We start from the raw sequence: 22080 nt of genomic DNA on the forward strand, positions 1-22080 counted from the left end.
ATGCAGTAGTGCAAATGCTGTTACCTAGAAGGTCCCCCGCCGGCAAGAAGACTACCCTGGCACCTGAATGACTTTATTCTGGGATATATAGGAGAAACCTAGAAGATAAGCCGTAATCAACTATTACTCAGAGAATGATGCAGGGGTCCTCGATCAAAGCACAATATGGGATGCAGGAAAAATTGCTGCCATTTTTAGTCAATCTACAGCCTATATGAAAGCTAGAAATGCCCAGCGTTGTCACCTAGAAGAGGCAGTGTGACTTCGGGAAGCAGAGCATAAGCGGAGAAACATCCAGAAAAGTCTAAGAGAACTCTGCTCAGTGAGAAATCTGGTGGAAGTCCATCTGACTGAGAAAGCAGGCCAAACAATCCTGTAAGCTAAACAGCATTATTTCGCCAAAGGAAATAAAGCCAATAAATCATTTGCTGCAAAAATGCCTAAGCTATCCATGCATAACTATATCTCATGATTGGGGGGGCGTGGCTAACTGCCATGTAAAGCGTACGTATCTCCTGTGAGCTCCGCGCCGATGTGCCATCATAAGCTGTTTTTCATGTATTTTTGCTAACTTTTAAACGTTGCAACTTGCACCATCTGTCGCCGGATCCCATCTGCAATCGTTTAATCCGTCTTTCAGACGGCTGGGGACAACTAACGCCGTCATATGCCGAGTGAGCAGTGCCGGAGCAGAGAACTGAAATGGCGGCTCCCGCGTCCTGAGTCTCGAGGGACCGGAGCGCGCCTGCACTGCAGAGGACGTCGCCCACCGGAGCGCACAGGGGAGCCGGAGCAGCCAGCCTGCACCGGGGTCGAGAGAGAGGAGCGGAGCAACTGTGCTCGCAGACGGAGCGGGCCGGCCCCTGGGCCTTCACCCAGCAGCGTCCTGCCGGCGGAGCGCGGCGGAGCCCCGCAGAGCCCTGACAAGACCAGCGGCTGGCCGGTGCCGCGAAGGTAAGCGGGACGGGGGGGTAACCAGCCCCGACTCTTGCTTCGGGAGCGGAGCGATAGAGGACCCGCGTCGCATAGTGCTCCGTCCCCCTGCTGCAGGGCTGGCCTCCCTGAGTTGTCGGGACCTCGCCCCCCCCCCACCAACGCAAATCTACATCAGGGAGAGTCGCAGGAGTGGATCCCAGTAGTCCACCGTCGCCTGGAACCGCCTTGCGCCCTGCAGTCGACACAGAGGGCTGCCCAAGCCCGGCGCACTGTGCACCCACAAGAACTGGTGAGCCCACGGGCGGCCATAGCTGACCCGCCACCCAACATCGACTACACCCACAGGACGGGGTGTGGGTACTGCGCAACTCCCTGACCCCGCCACCTGCCACCTTGGATGTACGGAACTCCACCTTGGCGCCCAGAAATCACTGCCTAAAGGCCCCACTGCTCACTCACCACAGAAAGGGGGTGCCAAACAACTGTAATACGGCGAGGGATCGGAGCATAACCACCTTCGAGCAGCCTGCATATTACCCCTTCCTTGACATCTGAAACGGGCGCTGTCCCCCGCCTCACTGGGCTGAAGCTTCTCCCCCTCTACAGCGATCCCTGGGTCCCCTTGGGACACCCGAGCAGCCTCACACCTTCACCTCGGCCCGGGCCCTGCAGCAACAGTGAAAAGCACCCCTCCGTGACTGTGACTAGCGGCCTACCACCTGCGCCCCCAGCGCCCTCGGCGTGAGCGGACTGTGTGCTCACAAGATGGCTGGTAAAAACGGCAGGCCCCAACAGCGACAGACCACCATGGACATTTACGCAGCCAGCGAATCTCCGAACCTTGAGAGCTCGAATAGAGTGACCACAGATGTTCAATCAGACCCTATGGCAACGACGACACCCAAACCCAGAAACACCCAGCTCCTCGAAGCCATCAGACTACTTCAAACAACGATGGAACATAAAATCAATGCCGTTGCCATAGACCTGGGCCTTCTGCGCCAGGATGTCCGCTCCTTAGTCGGCAGGACTGAGGTGCTCGAAACACAAGTCAAAGAAAATACCGAATCCAAAACGCTTCTCCTCCGAGACGTCGACTAGCTCCAACAAAGGGTCAAGAACTTGGAAGATAGGGCAGAGGAAGCGGAGGGGAGAGCCCGTCATAACAATATTCGCCTCCTCGGGCTGCTGGAGGGTTCTAAGGGCTCCGACCCCACTAACTATGTAGAGAACCTCCTGCTACAGGAGGTGGAAGCTGGTAAACTCTCCCAAGGCTTCACCATTGAAAGGGCCCACAGGTCCCTCGCTAAGAAACCTCCACCGGGCGCCCCACCCAGGCCGATGATAGCAAAAGTTCTTAACTACAGGGACCGAGAGGTAATCCTGGCCTTTTCCCGAGCAGGTGGTCAAATCAAACGGGACTCCGCCACAATCGCTATCTACCCTGATTATACCTTCCAGGTTCAAATGAACAGAGCCCAGTTTATACACACGAAGGCCAGATTGAAGGCAGCTGAGTTGCGTTATATGCTCCTGTACCCTTCAAGACTTAAATAGGGCACACCTGTTCGACACTCCGGCACAGGCCAGAGACTGGATGGACGGACTGCAAATACCTGATGTCGAGGAAAGAAAGCGGGAACCGAGATAACGTTTCTCCCGCCATCTCGATAGGAATCATGCAGCCTCTACCCACCGCCGGCGGGCGAATTGAGCTTCCACACAGCTAATCAGATCCTAACATGGGGACACTGGAGTCAAGGTTCACTCCACCCCCTGGAAAATGTCTTCCCTTTGTTTTGGGTGTACATACCCACCCGTAGGGCACCTGGAGACCTATGCACGGTCCTATGGAGCAGAAACGGGATTGTCATAACGAGGGTGACCTCGCTGGGCTAGTTCTATGTTTGGGTTGTTTACAGTTAATGGGGGGGGGTGGGAAACAGGGAGTTATTATTACAGTTGGGAACTACAAACGGAAATTACAGAGACCACAGAAGCCCTCGATATGCATTGCTGCACTAATTAGATTTAGAGTCCTGCTGGCCCCACACGTCCGTCTACGTAACACCTATGGCTGACACAGTAAAGACCGTTACTTGGAACGTTAGAAGCCTGAACAGCTTCGTCGAACGACGACGCGTCCAATCCTACTTGAAGAGATGCAGGGTCGGAATCGCCATGCTCCAAGAGACTCACCTATCTGCCAAAAAGCTAGATGCCCTGGCCAAAACCTGGCGTGGCACCCTAGTGGGTTCCGCTTACTCCTATGCCAGAGGGGTCTTGATCTGGATTGCCCCCACGGTCCCCTTCAGGCTTACTAGTACCAAATCGGACAACGAGGGGAGGATGGTTGTGGTTTGTGGCTCTATCGAGGGAAAAGAGCTATGCCTAGTTAGTACTTACGCACCCAACCACGACGCAACTATCTTCTTCCACTCCCTCTATACACGGCTCACCCCATATATGGACAGAATTATGACATGGGGAGGCGACCATAAGTGCACCCTTGACACTCTACTGGATAGATCCAACAATAAACACGATCGTCCCTCCCCCCCGGCCAAAATACTTTCTAAACTAGTCCAACAGTTGCAACTCAGTGATATTTGGAGGGACCAGCACCTGGAGCAACGCAAGCACTCCTTCTACTCCCCACCACATGCCGTCCATACCAGGCTAGATTATATTTTTCTCAGCCAGATACAACAGTCTGCGTTTGTTGACTCGCACTATTTGCCGAGGGTACTGTCCGATCACTCTTCCCTGTTGGTCACCTGGGAGGTGTTCCCTCCAAGACCCCCCCATTCCCACGTGGAGATTGAGAGCCGAAGCCCTACTTGATACAGCATTGAGAGAGCGCATAAGAGACGGTACTGAAGAATATTGGCAGAACAACCTACATAGTGTTAAATACATGAGCACCGCCTGGGAGGCATATAAGGTGGTCATGAGGGGTTAGATGATCGCAGCAGTTGGGGGTGCCCAGAGATCCATCACAACCCTGTTGGAACGAGCCGAGAGAGACCTGTGTGCCCTCGAGGGCAGGGCTGACCCATCCCCTGATCATTTACTTAAAATTACAGAACGTAGACAAACCTGCCTAAAGCAATGGGAAGCCCTAGGTAAACTAAGCTATGCCAAACACACGGAAATAGTCCATGCCCTGGGGGACAAACCCAGGAAACTCTTAGCCTGGCTCTACAAAAGGGAAACCCCTAGGCCACCCATTTGCCACATACTCACACCAGACGGCACTACCGTGCATACCCAACAGAAAATTAATTCGGTTTTCTCTAGCTACTATCACAACTTGTACTCCGAGACCCCCCCTCTGACACAGGGATCGAAGACATCATCGACTTGCCTAAACTAGACTCGCATATGGCTGAGACCCTTGACGAGCCCATCACTCCCGACGAGGTCAAGGTGGTAATTAGATCGCTACCAGCTGGGAAAACCCCGGGCTCGGATGGCCTCCCCGGGGAGTTCTATAAAACCTATGAGGAAACACTCGCCCCCTCAGGTCTATAATGAGGCCTTCGAGCGTGGCGCCCTCCCGGATTCCCTGAGCGAGGCTGTGATAATACCCCTACTCAAACCTGGGAAGGACGGGGCAGATTGTGCCTCATACAGGCCCCTCTCCATGCTAAACGAGGACTGCAAGATCCTCACAGCGCTGCTCGCTAACAGACTACGCAGAGTGATCCCACTGTTGATTCACCAAGACCAAACCGGATATGTCCCCGGACGATCCATCACTGAGAACCTGCGTAGGTTACATCACGTCATTTATAGTACCGAGGGAAGACCACAGAATCTAGCGGTGGTGTCACTGGATGCCACCAAAGCTTTTGATTCCGTGAGGTGGGAATGGCTATATGCTACCATGGCGAAGATGGGAATAGGCCCCGTATTTCTGAAATGGACCCAGCTGGTTTATGCCAACCCCACTGCAAGGGTACGAACGAATAGAACCTTTTCCGCGAAATGGTCCCTACACAGAGGCACCCGTCAGGGTTGCCCTCTATCCCCCATGTTGTACATCATTGCCGCTGAGCCTGTAGCAGCCTACCTGAGACAGGAATATGGAGATGGGGGCATTAAAATAGATGGGACGACTCACCTCGTCTCTATGTACGCGGATGACACCGTCTTGTATTTACAGGACCCTGAACACCTCCTACCCTACATTCTTGAAACCCTGGACAGCTTTCACAAGCACACCGGGATCCAGATTAATAAGAGTAAATCTTGCCTCTACCCCCTAGCTGCACTACACAGTGAATATTATGGATCCCTCCCTCCCCTAGATCTCGAAACGCTGGCACAGAACATATTCTTAACACCGTAAGGGCCAAAGACTCTCTTAAAATCCATGGAGTTTTGGGGGCGGCTCCTGCTTTCGGTGGCCGGGAGGGCGGGCCTCCTTAAAATGGTCGCCCTACCCCGGCTATTGCACAACTTCACTAACATGCCCTTCTACATCCCCCCCGCGTTCTTTAAAGTCCTCAACAAACTCTGTAGGGGCTTCCTCTGGCAGGGAGGCAGGCACAGGGTGGCAATGGAGACTCTCCAGAGACCATACGAGAGGGGTGGGCTGAAGATCCCCAATTTCGAACTCTATTTCCTTGCTAGCCAGTTAAGACACATTGTGCGGTGGATGGCCGACGAAAGCACAACAGACCCTCGCCTCCTCCAGCCGGCCCTCCCCCAGCTATTACTTAGGGATTTGCTGTGGACCAGGAAGAGTGCCCTCGAACATTGCCCTTACCTCGTTAAGCTGGGGATCCGACTTTGGAGAAGGGCCTGCAAACTGGTCGGGTCCGAGGACCCGTACTCCCCACAGATCCCCATTGCAGCACTCATGTCCAATCATTCCTGGGGGCAACTTGAGACCCGTACACAATGGGTGCCCTTCGGGGTGGCCACACTGGGGGACCTAATCCAAGAACAGGCGGTTTTGGCCTTCCCAGACCTCTGCATGCCACGGGCCTCCCGGCCGGGCAATTTCTGTTGCACAGAGCAGTCATACAGGCCTTGAATAGCAGATGGCCTGTCGCTATCGACCAGACTGATGAAAACGAATGTATCAAAACGATACTGAACGCCGCTGAGGGGGGCCACGAAACCTCACGTATCTACGAGGCCCTACTATGGGGCTCCACCAAAGATGACCTCAAATGCCGGGACAAATGGGAGACCGAATTAAACCTTGTTTTTGAAGACAAAGCCTGGGGCGATATAACCCACTACCACAAAAAATCTCCTGAACCGCCCGCTTACAGCTCATCCAACTGTATGTTCTGAACAGAGCGTACCTCACCCCGGAAGCTATATCAAGATTTACCGGTGCGGGCACCCAATTATGTCCCAAATGCAGTGAGCCCAAGGTTGGTATGACCCACATGTTCTGGGGATGCCCAGTGATCAGAGAATTCTGGACACAAGTGAAGGAAAGAGTGGCTGGTGCAGACATTGACATTGAAGTGGACGAACCCTCGGCATGTATCCTGGGCGGGTATAGGCACAGCAGGGAGAACAAACCCCTCAATAAGCTCAGAGACCTTATATATATTACGGCCAAAAGGCGTATAGCCATGGGGTGGAAAATCCCCAGAGGCCCGCTTATGCCCCTATGGTGGTGAGATCTTGCGAAGTGGATCACAGCCGAAACCGCAGCATGGGAGACGGCGATCCAAGTGCAGAGACTTGATTCTAGCGAGGAGCTACTCTGTTGGGTGGCCTTAACAGTACCCCTGCTCCACCCAGAGTCGCAGGAGGGTGAGATAATCGGGGAAGGTGACCCAGGCCCGGGCATGGACTCATGATGAACATAGAACTAACCGTGGTCTTGGAAGGGGAGGGGAGGGATGGGTGGAGGGGAGTTGGGGACTTTACCTTTTGATATGCTTGACCTATTACCACTGATGCCAGTTTTTGTTATTTTATGTTATGAAACTAATAAAATATATTTTTTAAAAAAAACTATATCTCATGACTGAAAGACAAAAACGGCAATAAAATAACTACTCAGGGAAGCTGGTGATTATGGAGGAATTTCTTTCTAGCCAAGTCCATTTTCCCAAAGATCACCAGGGAATCCCAAGAGGAGGTGGAAGTTGAACGAGCAATCCACTCCCTCCTGGACGGCTTCACTAACTTATTGCATAAAACGTTCAATTAATCACTTAGTAACGCCCCACCTCACAAAACAATATAATTAATTCCTGAGCTCAGAGTACATATCTGTTTCCATGACCAAATCAGCAACTATACTTATCCCAAAACCAGGGAAAAAACCTGGAAGAATGCTCAGCTTAAAGACTTCTTGCATTGCCTAATGTTGCTAAAATGTACAGCAAAAAATAGCATCCAGACTAATGGGGATCCTCCCATCACTGATCGACAGAGGTCAGACAGGCTTTTTTTACAATTAGTGGAGCACATGACAAGATCAGGAAGGTAATTGATTTAAAAGTGACATGTTCCCAAACTGCGGATCACTTTGTAATACTCTCACTAGATGCCACAAAGCGCTCAATAGTGTAAGCTGGATTTATTTGGAAGCTATACTGAAATCTTTTGGCAAAATGAATCATGGCTAATTTTAATATTCTCAAAACAAAGACAGGAGTTAATGGCCAAAGGTCAAACTTAATACCACTAGAAAGGGGCAGCAGGCAAGGATGCCCACTGTCACCTCTGATTTGTGCACTAGCAATGCAAGCCTTTGGCGCAACTAGTCCAGTCCAATCCCAGAATTAAAGGTGTAAGGCATAAAATTCCCCACAAAGCCGAACTATATGCAGGTGACATTATCTGTTTTCCGAGTAATTCTCTCACATCAACGAGGGAGCTGATAACTACTCTGGACGGATTTGTGGACATCTCAAGCTTTCACATAAACAGCGATAAATCCATAAGACTTAATACTACTGAGTCCCCCGAAAAACTTGTTATGCTGAAAGATAGATTCCTGTTTAAATGATGAATGGAGAAATAGATTAAATACCTAGAAGATAGGATTACCCCATTGTATGAGAGCTCAGCAGGGGCAAACATTCCTGAGTTATGGAGGGAAGCGAAGGAACAACTGGCACGCTGGGACCGCTAAGGGATTTCCTGCTTTGGCCATATCCAAGTGATAAAGAGGACCCTATGCTAAGACTCCTTTACGTATTTCAAGCACTCCCAATACAAATCCCTGGAAGGGACTTGGCCAAATTGCAGAATGATATTGGAAACTTCATTTGGCCCCACAAGATCCCAAGAGTTTACCGAAAGGTTCCAACGAGATCAAACCTGATCGGAAGGTTAGGGGTGCCATCGATCATAAGATATATAGCCTCATAAATATACCAGATACTGTACGGGCTGATAACAATGGGGACCCAGAATGGAAGGATATTGAATCGGCAAGTGCAGCCATGCCCCTTCATCTCCTTCCTTTCCTGTCAAAGGGAACAAGACAAACCATTAATGGACCCCTTCCCACGACCTTATGTACATTAAGACATTGGGAAAAAGCGTTCAGAATAACAGGACCAGGACTAGGGCCTCTCTGGCTTATATCACAAAATCCTGAGTTTTCCCCTGATCTAGAGAGAATTCAAGATTTGGGAGGAGAAGGGTCCCTTAGAATTGGAGGGCCTTTCTAAAGACGGGTCCACCTTAACATTCAACGAATGCAAGCAGAAATTCTCACTAGCAGAATCTGAGCATTCACATATGCACAAAGTAATCAATGGATATACCTTGGTGAAAAGAGGCTTAACAAGAAGTCCAACAGGCTTAGAAATCACAATAAAAGAGTGCTTGAGACCCAAGAAAATCTCCAGATGTTACAAACTCCTAGAGAAAGTAGACGAGGGAGAGAAATATGCTTAGCTGGGAGCAGGAGTTGGAGCAACACATATATTGGGAACCATGGCAACACAATTGATTCAGAGCGCACAATAGCCCCAAAAGCACTTTTATTAAGGAGGGGGGTAACAAAATAAGTTTGAGGGTACATGCCTCCCCAGAGACTGCATAAAATATATCTGAACACCTCAGACGGATGCTGGCATGGTTGTGGTAAAAGTTGAGACCTGGCCCATTTGTGGTGGGGCTGCCAAATGATAGAAACATTTTGGATGGAAATCCTTGCAAAAATAAAAGACAACAGGTTACCACACTTACCCCTCACACCAATAGTAATAATCCTGGGAGACTCAACAGAAGATGGACCTTACCCCATGTCTGGTCCACGAGCTGAATTAATTTCCCACCTATTAATGGCAGCAAGGAACACCCATGTACGCTTTTGGAAAGCTCAGGAGGGCCCTATATTGGCACATTGATGGATCAAAGGGTGGGAAATCCTAGCATTAGAGAGAATATTGGTGCTATTGTCCAACACAATATCCCCTGTGCATGGTCTCCCTTCCTGGAATTTGTGAGGGACAGGGAAGCAACGCTACATAGACAACATTTGATGCAGAACATGGCACTAGAGTAGAAAGCCCCAGATTGCAAGGTCAGGAGCCGCAATGAAGGGATACAGAAACATGCAAATCCCACCCTTGTCCTTGTAACCGACACTAGTTGGAGGAACTAATAAGTTTTCTGAATGCAAGAACACATTTTCTATTTTGTTTGCCGCCCTCATAGCATCCCAAAGTCCTCATGGAAAAGCAATGTTCTAGATACTGTCAGGAGTGGGCTTGGTGGGGATGGGCAGGCAGGGTTGCACTAGCAAAACGTAGTGTGTTCGTTTTGTCACTTGGAATGTCTGAAAAGATAGAAATAAAGTTTGGAAACAAGACATATTTGGTTATTTTGGACACTAAAATGGCCGCACCTTCTCTTTAAGTTCATCGGTACTGCTACTCTCCAAAAGAACTTCCCGAAAAGGATCCAACTGCATCTGTGATGGCCGCCATCGTCTTGTGAGAACTGAGAGCTGGGACATGGACTTCATCTTCTCTGGTTCTGTAGAATTAAGTGTACAATTACATTTCAAAATGTGTATCCTATGACTTTTGCACTACATTAAGCTGACAATTCTTTTCAGGTGGCTCCTACATTGGAAGACAATGTATTGCAGCAAACATTCAATACACTATCAAAAATTTTAGAAGGTTCTTACCCCACTACATTTTATCATAGCGATCTTAGAACAGGCGTGCAGCCTAGACTAGCAAGATACTATTGTAGTTTGTTTCACCCAAGCAAGAGATGCATTATTAAATGAATTGCTGGCAGCTGCAATTAAAAGAATGCTGGTGTCAAATGGGTGGAAGGCCAGGTAACCTGTGCGATTCATGCGGACCAGGCCACCAGTCTCAGCAGCAGTGGGGTGGTTAGCAAGGAAAGGAAAGAGGGATAAAAGTAGAGAAGAACAATTTACTTACCAACTGGTAACGTTCTTTCGATTGGATGTTCCTCCAATGTATTCCCCATCTTTGACGTTACTGCATCCAGCTCAGCTGCTTCGGAAATTTCTTTTCGGCAGAGGGCGCCGTTCGTCAATGCCGTCGAGTCGATAGTCCCTCGAAGGCCTCCGTCTGAGAGCCGCATGATCCCAATTGCCCCGGATTGGGCCAGGAGAACGTGGTACCCGGACCTTCTAGACATGTCCATCTGTCCTCCAGTACGTCTTCCTCAGAGAGAGAACCTTCTCTCTCAAATGGAAGGTCAGGTTCTCCACCCAGAGGTCAAAACGCTCAACCTTCATGCTTGGTATCTGAAAGGCTGAGATACAGTGATTGGAACCTTCCAGATGACGTTATGGAGATGGTGCTTTTGGCAAGATGGCCAGCGACAAAGTCTCTACACCGTTGACTTTGGAAAAAGTTTTGCAACTGGTGCAGAGAAAAGAATGTCGATCCTTTTCTATGTTCTATCCCGGAAGTACTATCTTTCCTTCTGACCCTAGCGCATAGAGGTCTGAATATTGGAACAATAAAAGGTTACCTTGCGGCACTTTCCATCTTCAAGCGCTCGTCGGAAGAATGCTCCTACTTCAAAATTCCTTTGATAATACAATTCTTAAAAGGACTCACTAATGTGTTTCCTCCTCACCCATTTCAAGTACCGATTTGGGATCTCAATTTGGTCTTAAAATTCTTAATGTGTGCTCCCTTTGAACTGCTGCACACGTGCCCAATGAGATTGCTAACATGGAAAACTGCTTTTCCAGTTGCCTTAACATCTGCAAGAAGAGTGAGCGAATTGCAGGCACTGTCTTCTGGGCCACCCTATACTGTGTTCCATAAGGACAGAGTTGTTTTGAAGGTCAAACCCTCTTTTTTTTACCAAAAGTGGTATCTGAGTTTCACTTAAATCAAAAAATTGTTTTACAGACTTTCTATCCTCCACCCCATCCTAGTAAGGAGGAGGAAAGACTCCACAGGTTGGATCCAAAAAGAGCTTTAAGCTTTTATATCTCTAGGCTATCTAGGCTTAGATTGGATAACCAACTGTTTATTGGCTACACGGGAAAAAGATTGGGTCAATCAGTAACAAAACAGACCATATCACGTTGGATTGTCCTTTGCATTTCAGAATGCTACAGACTGGCGGGGAAAGACCCACCACAAGGTTTAAGGGCTCATTCCACCAGGGGCATCGCTTCGTCTACAGCCCTGCAAAGAGGTGTTCCTATAAAGTCCATTTGTGAAGCAGATACTTGGTCATCGCTACAAATTCTACAACCTAGATGCTTCCCAATCTAAGGAGTTACATTTTGGCAGAGCAGTTCTATACTCTGCCATCTAAAAAAAAAAAAATCTAATCCCTCCTCCATAAGATTGTCCTTACTGCTTTGGGAGTCTATCAAAGATGAGGAATACGTTGGAGGACAATCCACTCGAAGAACAAGTTATTTACCAACTGGTAAAGTTCTTTCGAGTGGATGTTCCTCCAACGTATTCCTCATCGCCCTCCCAACCTACCCCTCTGTAGATGTTTCCCGGGCTATTGGCACTCCATCTCTCGCAAGGCAAAGTACCTGTCTACCGACACAGTCTGCATAGTGTAAATCAATAACAAAAGAGGGGGAAAAACAGAACTGAGGCAAACGGGCGCCGCGCGTGCTACTTATACACCCGATGACGTCACCCTCGACGGAGGCCTTCGAGGGACCATCGACTCGACATCGACGCACGGCGCCCTCTGACGAAATATTTTTTCTGAAGCAGCTGAGCTGGATGGAATAACATCAAAGATGAGGAATACGTTGGAGGACACAATCCACTCGAAGAACAAGTTACTTACCTGTAATAACATTCTTTCCACTGGATGTTCCTCCCACGTAGCCCTCATCTTTGATATTCAAGTCTGCTTGCAGCTTGCTTCAGAATAATTTTTCATAGGGTTTAGCATCATACAGCGCCGAGTCTTGGTCCTCGATGGCTCCGTAGCGTCCCTTGCGACGTCGACAATGGTATATGAAGCACGCACGCTGACCATTACCTCAGTTCTTAGTTTTGTCCCTTCTTTAATTTGCATGCTGTGTCGTAGGAGGAGACAATCTTGACGTTGCGTGAAAGGAAGGTGCAAGACACAGAAATTCTAGGTGAGCGATAGGGGATGGATGGGAGGGCGACGAGGAATACGTGGGAGGAACATCCAGTCAAAAGTACGTTACCATGGCTAAGTAAATTGTCTTTCGATTGGATTGTGTCCTCCCATGTATTCCTCATCTTTGATAGACTCCCAAGGTAGTTTGACTTAGGTGGTGGATGCCAAGAATTTGCCTATTTGTTTATATTATGAAGGATGGTGTTGCCAAATTTGGCTTCCTCTCCTGACAAAATCTACACAATAAAATGTACTGAAGGCCTGCAGGGACTTCCAGGTTGCCACTCTGCAAATCTCCCTCACTGGTACAACGCTTTCCAAAGCTGTGGAAGCAGCCACCCCCCCCTAGAGGAATGCGCCCTCAAACCTTCGGCAAGTCTTTGCCTGCCAAAAAGTAACATTCTGTTATGCACATGACAATCCATCTAGAGATTGTTTTGTGACCACCAAGCCTAATCTTTGACCGGCATAACCGATGAAAAGCTGATCATCTTGATGAATAGTTGCCGTTCTCGTAATGTAGTAGCTTAGCACCCTCTTAGGGTCCAGGCGATGTAATCTCTCCTCCTTTGATGAATGAGGAGGTCGATAAAAAGATGGTAACATGATACGTTGTGCAAGATGAAATTCAAACACAACTTTCGGAAGGAAAGAGGACTTAACTCTTAGAATTACCTTGTCCTTGGAAAAAGACATGACAGGTTGTTTGGCAGACAGGGCTTGTAGCTCACTTACCCTACGTGAAGAAGTGATGGCTACTAAAAAGCAATTTTTATGGGGAGCATCCTTAAAGGACACAAATGTATGGGCTCAAACGTGGGCTCCCATAAAACATCTTAGTACTAGATTTAAATCCCAGGATGGTACGATGAAGGGAACAGACACAAATAAGTTTGTAAAGCCTTTAAGAAATTGTATCACAATTGGCACCTTGAAATACGATCCCTCATCTGGAGATCTCAGAGATAAATAGTGCCACTAAGTAACCCTTCACCGTGGCCACGTGCAATCCAAAAAGAGATAGATGGAGCAAGAAAGAAAGAACATGCGGAAGCTTACATGTGAAAGTCTATTTTCTTTTTCCTGCACCAGCTGCAAAATCTATTCCAAAGGCAGCGGTATAGGGATTTGGTTGCTGGTATTCTAGCCGAAAGCAACTCTTTCGGAAGGTCCCAATCCTTATATCTCATCCTTTCAAACAACAGGCGTGAAGATTGAGAGAGTACTGATCTCTGTGTGACGAATACGACCTCTCTCTTGCGAGAGTAGGTCCACTCTGGGGAAGACTAATTGGAGGGTAGGTGGCCATTTCATGAAGATCCAGGTACCACATTCTCATGGCCCCATCCGGAGCAATGAGGATCATGGTTTTCCTGAACTTCTGCACCTCCTGATCACATGAGGAATGACGGGGAATGGCAGAAACACGTACATAAGTGGAAGCTCCTAGTCCGCCACAAATGCGTCCCCTAGAGCTCCTCTTAGGGGAAATTCCCTGGAGTAGAACAGCTTGTACATCCGGTTGACACTGGATGTGAAAAGATCCACTTGAGGGGTTCTTCAAAGGGCAAAGATTTCCAGAAGGACTTCCTTTGCTAATTCCCACTCGTGGGAGATCGGCTCTGCCTACTCAGAGCATCCACTGGCGTGTTCTTTTCTCCAGCTAGATGAACTGACAGAAGAGGGATTTCTTCTCTCAGTGCCCAAAACCAGAGCTGTATTGCCTGTCTGCACAGGGCAGCTCGAGATGTTTCAGTTTCTCCAAGCTACTATCAGCCTTTTCTCCAAAAAGAGAAGTTCCGTCCAACGGCATGTCAAGCAAACGTGCCTGTACGTCTGCAGAAAATCCTGATTTTCCTTAACCAAGACATGCATCCAAGCACTGTACTGGCAGCCATGGTATGCTTATTGAACCAATCGTATCTAGGCTGAACTGTATCTCTTTTACTTTGTACTATGCTTAAAAAGTCTTCTCTTTCCTCTCCCTCTGGAATGTGTTCTGCTGCAAGAGCAGCTACACCACAAAGGGTGTGTGTGTGTACTTAGCTAATGCACTAGTAGCATTTTCTGATTTTAGTGCCATGCTATGCACTAAACACTCTCTTTCCCAAAGAATTAATTATTCTATCCTCTTTATCTGCTGGATTAGATGGATAACCTGCAGCTTTAGAAGAAATTGTTGCTGCTTGAAGAACCAGCCTTTCTGGTGTGGGGTGCCTGTTCAGAAAGGAAGGGTCCACAGGAGCAGCTCTGTATTATTTTGCTAATAATTTGTTAACAGATGGAACGGAATATGGTTTTAGCCAATTCTCCATGACTCTCACCCTTAAGGCTGCATGAAATGTTAACCAGACCACTATCTAAGATATCTGTGAGGTCATCCGTTTCCAGAGTAGCTTCAGTTTAGACCACCACAGATATTCAGCCACTTTACAAATAACAGATCTGTATGAGGGATCAGCATAACCAGTTACCTCTGGGTTACCAACTTCAATCTCTGGTGATGTTTCCCATCTGCTGGTTTCTGTAAGAGTTTCTACTAGATTTTGCATCTTAGACTCTTCAGAAATCAATTCTTATGGAACATTTGGTGTTCCATACTCAGACCCAAAAGGGGGCTGATCCTCCTCTTCATCTTCCTCGAAAATGGATCCCATTTGTCTGAAGAAAACAGGTTAAGTAATAGGTTTGAATGACTTGGTCAGTTCATCCATAGGCTTTGTAGCCTTCGAGAGCACTGACTGCTCCAATGAAGTTGAAGGCGTCAAAAGTTTCAACAACCTTCCCAAAGCGATCAGTTAATGAGCCGACAGTTTAAAATGCTTTGATGACTGCAGATAGATGACATGCCTCGAAGGTTCAGGAAATGAACTCAACAGCTTTGATATCTTCGATGAAGGATTTGATTCGGAAGATGAAGGCTTCTAGGGAGTAGGCACAGGCTTTTTCTTGTGCGAAAAAGACTCCTTCGATATGTGTCGAGGAGTCTCTCTTCCCAGGCCTTGAGGTGCGTGAGAAGGAGACACACAAGACTCCCTACTGGTCTTGTCAGATGCAGAGGGGTGGCTCCTTTTCTACGACTTCTTTACAGGGGCACTCGGAGGAGCTTGCCTCTGGAAAACTTCAAGCATTTTCAATCAAAATTTTTGTAATTCCGCAGGAGTCGAGTACTTTTTCGGGAACAAAACTTTTTCGGGAGAGGAAGACGACAATGACGAGGACCTGTGAAGCCGTTTTTTACTCTTCTTATGAGAAGAAGATAATCAGTGTCGTGAACCGGACCTCGATCGTCTTCTTCAGTGTTTTGGAAGATTTCTAACGGGGGAAACATCCCTTGATTCAGAGGATGACTCTTTTAGATGGGGTAATGGCCGGGGATTTGGCAGAGGGCTTACCTGCATTGAGGCTCCCCTCCCTTTCCCGCAAGGCCTTGACAGTCATGGATTGACATGATTCACAGTCATCCACCTTGTGGCCCGACTCCAAGCACCACAGACAGACGCAGTGAGGGTCTGTGATCGACATTTTTGCCCCACAGTCTGTACACCGCTTGAAGCCTGTCTTCGATGTCGAGGACATATTCGAAGAATGTTGCTTGAAGACAAATGTAATTGAAAATTCGCCAAAGCGAGTAGCTCTGATGCATGCAGCAATGCTGAGAAAACAGAACTGAACTAATGGTCAGCGTGCATGCGTCATAACGTCACCAGGAACGATACGGAGGCCATCAAGGACCAAGGCTCGACGCAGCACAACGCTCGACCCACAGAAAAGTAAATTCCAAAGCAAGCTGCAAGCAGACTTGAATATCAAAGATGAGGAATACGTGGGAGGACACAATCCATTCGAAAAGCAGACTTTTGAGAAATTTCCAGAGCTTAAGGGGGTCTGGCTCACGTCTGAGAGGGGCAGGGAAGCTGTTCCAAAGGGAGGCGCCAGAAGAGGAGAGTGCTTGGAGAAGCGCTTGACAAGCAGATAGTTGGAGTTAGAGGAGCGAAGGGCTCTGGCAGGGGAGTATTTAGGGAGGGAGAGTTGGAGATAGCATGGTCCCAGGACCCAGAAAGAAAGCCTTGTGGATGATGCAGAGGGTCTTGAATTTGCTCCTTGCGGCCACCGGGAGCCAGTGGAGAGACTTTAGGGCTGGAGAGATATGGTCTGTGGGCTTGAGGCCAAGGATAAATCTTGCAGCACTATTCTGGATTATATAGATGGGGCATAGGGAGGATATGGGGAGATTGAGAAAGAGGCTGTTGCAGTAGTCCAGCATAGAGAGAACCAGAGATCTGGAGTATGGAGACATTGACCTTCTGGGGGAAGGTGAGGAAAGGGAGAATGCCTCTGTGAGAAACCAGAAGCTATCTCACTTGCTAGTCCGTGGGGGGGGGGGGGTCTCTCTCAGGTGGCCAAGCCACAGCCATAACCTTTGAATCCAGACCCTGGGGGTGGACCAGTGCGGGAGGATCACCTGGGTGAGGGGGTCTTTAGGTAGTGGGTCACCTGATGGTGAGACGTGGTAGCCCCCTCGCTGTAACACCTTTACCCCATCCTACCCGGTAGGATATTCTGGAACTTTGACCCCCCCCCCCCCACACCCTTTCCGTTCACAAACACTTTCACACGGACAGCACGCTTTGGGAGAAAACAGATTCACACCCGAGCATTGTACATGACATGTCCCACTACTATGGTCAGGCAATTACTGGTAACCACTCACACCTGACTTCCATTACGCTTCCCCACACATTGGCCGACTGACGGCAAAGGAGGCTGGCAGTGCTGGCTCAGATAGAGGGCCAAGAGGCCCCAGGTGGGTGGAGAGGAGAGAGTGATCAGAACAAGAGAGGGTGGTGGTGACCGGGTTAGAGATAGAGATGTCACCAGAGATGAGGGCATCCAGAGTGTGCCGGCTGAGTGGGTGGGAACAGAAGGAACAATAGCAAGAGAGAGGGAGTCACAGAGGAGACTGAACTGTGGGGTGCCTGATTCAAGGGAGTCGAGGAGGATATTGAAGTCACCAAGGAGGAGGAGTTTGGATAAGAGGTTGAGAGGGAGGAGGCAAGGTCGGCCCACTCAGAGAGGAAAAGAGAAATAGGGCCAGGGGGTCTGTAAATGGTAGCGAGGGTAAGAAAGAGTAGGCGAGACCCTAAGCTTACAGAAGACGAGGCATTCAAACGAGAAATATTGAGTAGGTATTATAGAAGCAGGGTCCCACTGTGGGAAACTCAGCGCCACTCCAGCTCCGGGCCCGTTGGGTCTGGGTTTGGAGAGGATTTTGTAGCCCCCAGGGAGGAGTGTGTCAAGAACGGTCAAAGAGCTGGCATTGAACCACATCTCGGTAAGGCCGATGACGTCTAGGTCAAAGTCTTCACGAAGAAGACAGATGTTGGAGGAGTGTTTGACAGCAGAACAAGCATTCAGAGTAGCTAAGTGAAGCTGGTTACCTCCTTTGAAGGTTTGTCGAGGGGGAGGTGCAAGGGTGTGGTACTTTCATCAGTGGTGGTATTGGGGAGGGCTAGCAGGAGAGGGAAGGAAGTTGATGAGAGAGGGCAGGCACGGTCAAGGAGGAGTACATTAGGTTGAGAACCTTGGGCCATGATAGTGCCATTGTGATAGACATTAATGATGCACTTAGAGGATGAGAAGTATGCCAAGAGTACTTCCCATCTGGTGCCACTGTTAATTGGAAAAGAGGAGACAGGGGAGAGAGTAGGGAGCCCATAGGTCAGGGGAAGGGACAGAGAAGAGGATGTCAGTGATAGTCTTCCTGGAAGTAGCATTGCTGTAGGTGTCAGAAATAGATAGGTCTGGATTAGGGTCCAGGAGAGCTTTAGTAAGCTTTTTTCTTTCAGACTTAATGAGAGAGATAGGATAGGTGGTAGAGTAGCAGTTAGAATAGATTGGGGAGATGGAGAGAGACATGAAGTGGGGCGGAGGGGTGAGGGATAGAGACAGAGGGGCTGCACAGTGCACAAATAGACTCACCAGGTGGCTTTGCAGTCAAGCAGGCCCAGGTGAAGGAGGTACTCAACACAAAATATGCTAGGGCAGCATAGAACTTTAAGCAACCTAGATCAGGTGAGTGCTAGAGCACAACAAAAGACAAAGCACAATTCAAAGACAAATCAAAAGGACCTGGTACGACTAGCGGGTGTTCACGGAGCACTCCAGGTTCACAGTGCTCAAGTGAACTCACCAGTTTAGGCTTGCACGTCTGCTTGCTCCGCTGCCTTTGGGCTCTCTGCTTCTTCTGCTTCCTGCGGATGGGAAAACCTGCCTTGCTCGGTTTTCTTTGTGCCGTGCTTTCCGAATTTGGAGCTGTGCGTCCTTTGCAAACAGAGTCCCAGAAGGAAGAGACCCTCGCAAAACCGCCGCCCCGTACGGCAAAAGTCAGCGGTTCTGGCATCTCTGCTTTCCTTCAGCTGCAATCTTGCTGTGGAGTCACGGCAAGCACTCCACTTTCCACTACTGCTGCTACTCTTTATGGTCTGCACCTGAGGGGACTTTTTATGCCTCTAAGTCTCCCGCAGGTGTGGGTCATTAACCTTAATGTACTGCAACCTGCAGTTCAAAGCATTTGCTTCCCTCTTCTTCGTTCCAGTACTGTTGGCATTGCGGAACTTTAAGTCTACAATGTTCATTTCACTCCTTTTAAAGGAGTAATTGTTACAAACTTTGTCTCTTTCTTTAAGTGACTTTTTAAAGGGAGAATAATAAGGTTTTACTTCAGGGTTTTGCTCTTTAGGGAATTTGTGACTTTCAAAATCGAATATAGTAATATTCAGAGATTCAGCTTTCATATTCCCTTGTTGAACATGAGAGCTTTTCCCTCTACAATTACGCTTAACTTTAGGGAATTTATTTCTACTTTCAATACAGGACTGATCAGAACAGATTTTATCATCATCAGGATAATTGGCTTTGTGAAAGAAAAGCTTTGACTAGCAACAGACCACTGAAGACTCCAGCATTATTGACTTTTCCTCCTCAGGCGGAAGAAAAATACTGCATCCCTCCCAACAGAGTCCTCCTGTTCCCTTGGGACCTTCTCCCAGGTGATCTTCCCGGCTAGCACCACCGCCAGGGTCCGGATCAGGTAACGGCTGCCTTCCCCCGGGCCACCTGGGACGAGACTTTAGGTACAGGGTTTTTTGAGGACTCTGCAGGATTCATCACACTAATCTGTGCATTAGAATTCAAAGTCAGTTATCAATGTAACGTTGGATGCATGCGGGGCTAGAGAGTGTGCTAAATTAATCCAGGGTGTTTGGTGCCCTATTTGGTAGGGCATCTATATACGATGTACTCAAAGTCATACTCCAGCATGTTAATTCTGTGATGGCCAAGCCAGAGCCAAAAGCTGAGTAGTAAATAATAGAATAGTGTATAAAGGTGAATGTTGCTGGCAATAGAAGGTAAGGGATTGTAGTGGTCAAACCAGTATGGTAAAATTAAAAAAAGCATGCCACTTTCATGTCAAAAAGGTCATTATTAAGAGTTTGTTCCATGTGGTGTCATGTCTCATCTATGAGAAAGGGGGATAACATCAATATGGGAAGGGCTGCATTACATAAAATAAAAGCACATTTTTGGAACAGGAGAATGGAAACAGATTTTTATATTTGACAAATATGTTTGTAATAGTCATTTAAGTGTGAAACCCCTTTTGAGCACATAGTGCACAATTGAATTGGTGATTGAATTGAATTGATGCTCATTTAATTTGTCACAACAATCACTAACAGTAAAGGATCTGTAAACTACGAGACATACATATGGAGCTGAATATCCTCAGTTTACAGGGATGCTGCGTCAAATGCTTTTCTTGAATAAGGACATCTAATTTCCCTGAATATGTTCCCTTCACACCTTGTAAAGCAATCACTCACCTGTAACTCTCAATTACCACGAACAAGAGTGTTCTCAAGTATGTTTTCAGATTTGCTTACAGGTGAAAGTACAGGTGAAAGTCATGGGGACAGCCTATTAGTAGTGGGTGACAGAGCAACCCCAGGTCAGAGCTTTTAGAGACTGCTAGGCTAGCTCAGGACATCTTTAACCCCTGCCTACGCCACTAACGGCCACACTCTACAGAGGACAGCTGGGAGAAAATATGAGCTTTTCTTTAAAGGCAGGTAGTGTTTTGAACTGTGGCTCCTCTGGGAGAAAATCCCCGGACTGGGCCTCCTGAAAGTTCTTGCAGCCTGATAGGCACTTCATGGGGATAGCCATAGTGGTGTGTGAGGCAGGACTACTTTTAGGCTTAGGCTGCGCTCCTCTGGGAGGTAATCTGCATAATCCAGCTTGGTCTATCTTTTGTTTTTTCCAATTCTAAGCTTTTATTTTAAAATAAACAAAAATATAACAACTGAATAGATGATATCGACAAGAAACCTAAAAGCATCTGATACATATTAACAAGCACAATAACATACCAGATCAAATCAGTACCAAGGTCATTTAAAAAAGATAAGAAATAAAGGAGGAAAAGAAGGAAGAAAGAAAAAGAAAATAGAGCAAAGATTAAAGAGCCTAAACATAATTATACTCTCAAGCATTGCTATTGGTTAATAAAGCATCATATAATGAGTCAGAGAGTGAACCATTTTGGTATTATAGCTCACAGTCCAGAGACCTAATAGTCCAAATAATTAGGCATACATCACCCATATATCTCAAGGAAACTTCCCTAAATGTCCCAAAATTTCTCAATGTCTCCTGAATCTTTGTAAATGGTCTGCTCATAAGTGGAAACAGTGAGTAGTTCTTCCAGCCACTCATCAATGTTAAAGGAGCTGCTTGACTTCCACATTCTCAGCATCATCCTCTTGGGGTTATAGGTTATAGTATCGAATCAAAAGGGTTGAATGACAAAAGGGAGTCAATACGACTGAAAAAAAGGATCACTTTTTTTCATTAGGCTCTAAACAGAATTTTTGTTTGTGATGCCGTAAGGCCCCAGTCCAAACTCATCAAGCGAATGTTCTCGCAGCAGAGTTGCCAACATTTTTGATCAATGTCCTCGCCTATCTTTTCTGCTCAGACAATTGGCAATCTTGGATCCCCTTTTCTGTATTCCTTCAAGAATCCATATAATGTGGCAGCTTGGTGGAAAGCACTTGAACATGTCTGCAGTGCCAACCAGGCGACATTTTGAGTTTTCAGTTGAGGTATTTCAAGACAACTTGACAATAGTTCTCAGTGCCCTGTATTCGGCGAATGTACAATCCGCCATGTTATGAGATTGGCAAAGTTGTGTGTACGAGATCCAATTCCCCCCTTCTATAAGATCATGGATGTACTATATGCCCATCAGGAACCATTCAGCCAAAAAAACTTTTTCCCTGACATTTCAAGGCAGGGTTGAGCCAAATGGAGGCATTCAGTGCTGATAAGGATCTGCATTCATACGCTTGGATATTTCACACCAGCAATCCTGTAAAAAACGAGTCAAAGGATTAGCTTTTTTGGATTTACATTTCTTAGTGGTCAACAGAGCTTCCGGGTCCAGCTGGGACACCACACCACACTCCCACACCAAATCACGTGGATGTTCATTAGCAGATTCAATGAACTTGC

The 22080-nt window shown here is 47.6% G+C and overlaps 1 protein-coding gene across 3 annotated transcripts in view; it reads right to left on the reverse strand.

Moving 5' to 3' along the window:
- USP47 (ubiquitin specific peptidase 47) overlaps positions 1 to 22080 on the reverse strand; it is a 2970466-nt gene that overhangs the window by 80149 nt on the left and 2868237 nt on the right. For all 3 annotated transcript variants that reach the window (XM_069623643.1, XM_069623644.1, XM_069623642.1), the window contains one exon: positions 9782 to 9912. In XM_069623643.1, the coding sequence (XP_069479744.1) occupies positions 9782 to 9912 (131 nt within the window). The remainder of the gene's footprint in view (positions 1 to 9781; positions 9913 to 22080) is intronic.

This window comes from Ambystoma mexicanum, chromosome 11 (genome assembly GCF_040938575.1).
Source record: "Ambystoma mexicanum isolate Mex_15411 chromosome 11, UKY_AmexF1_1, whole genome shotgun sequence".
NCBI classification, from domain to species: Eukaryota; Metazoa; Chordata; class Amphibia; order Caudata; family Ambystomatidae; genus Ambystoma; species Ambystoma mexicanum.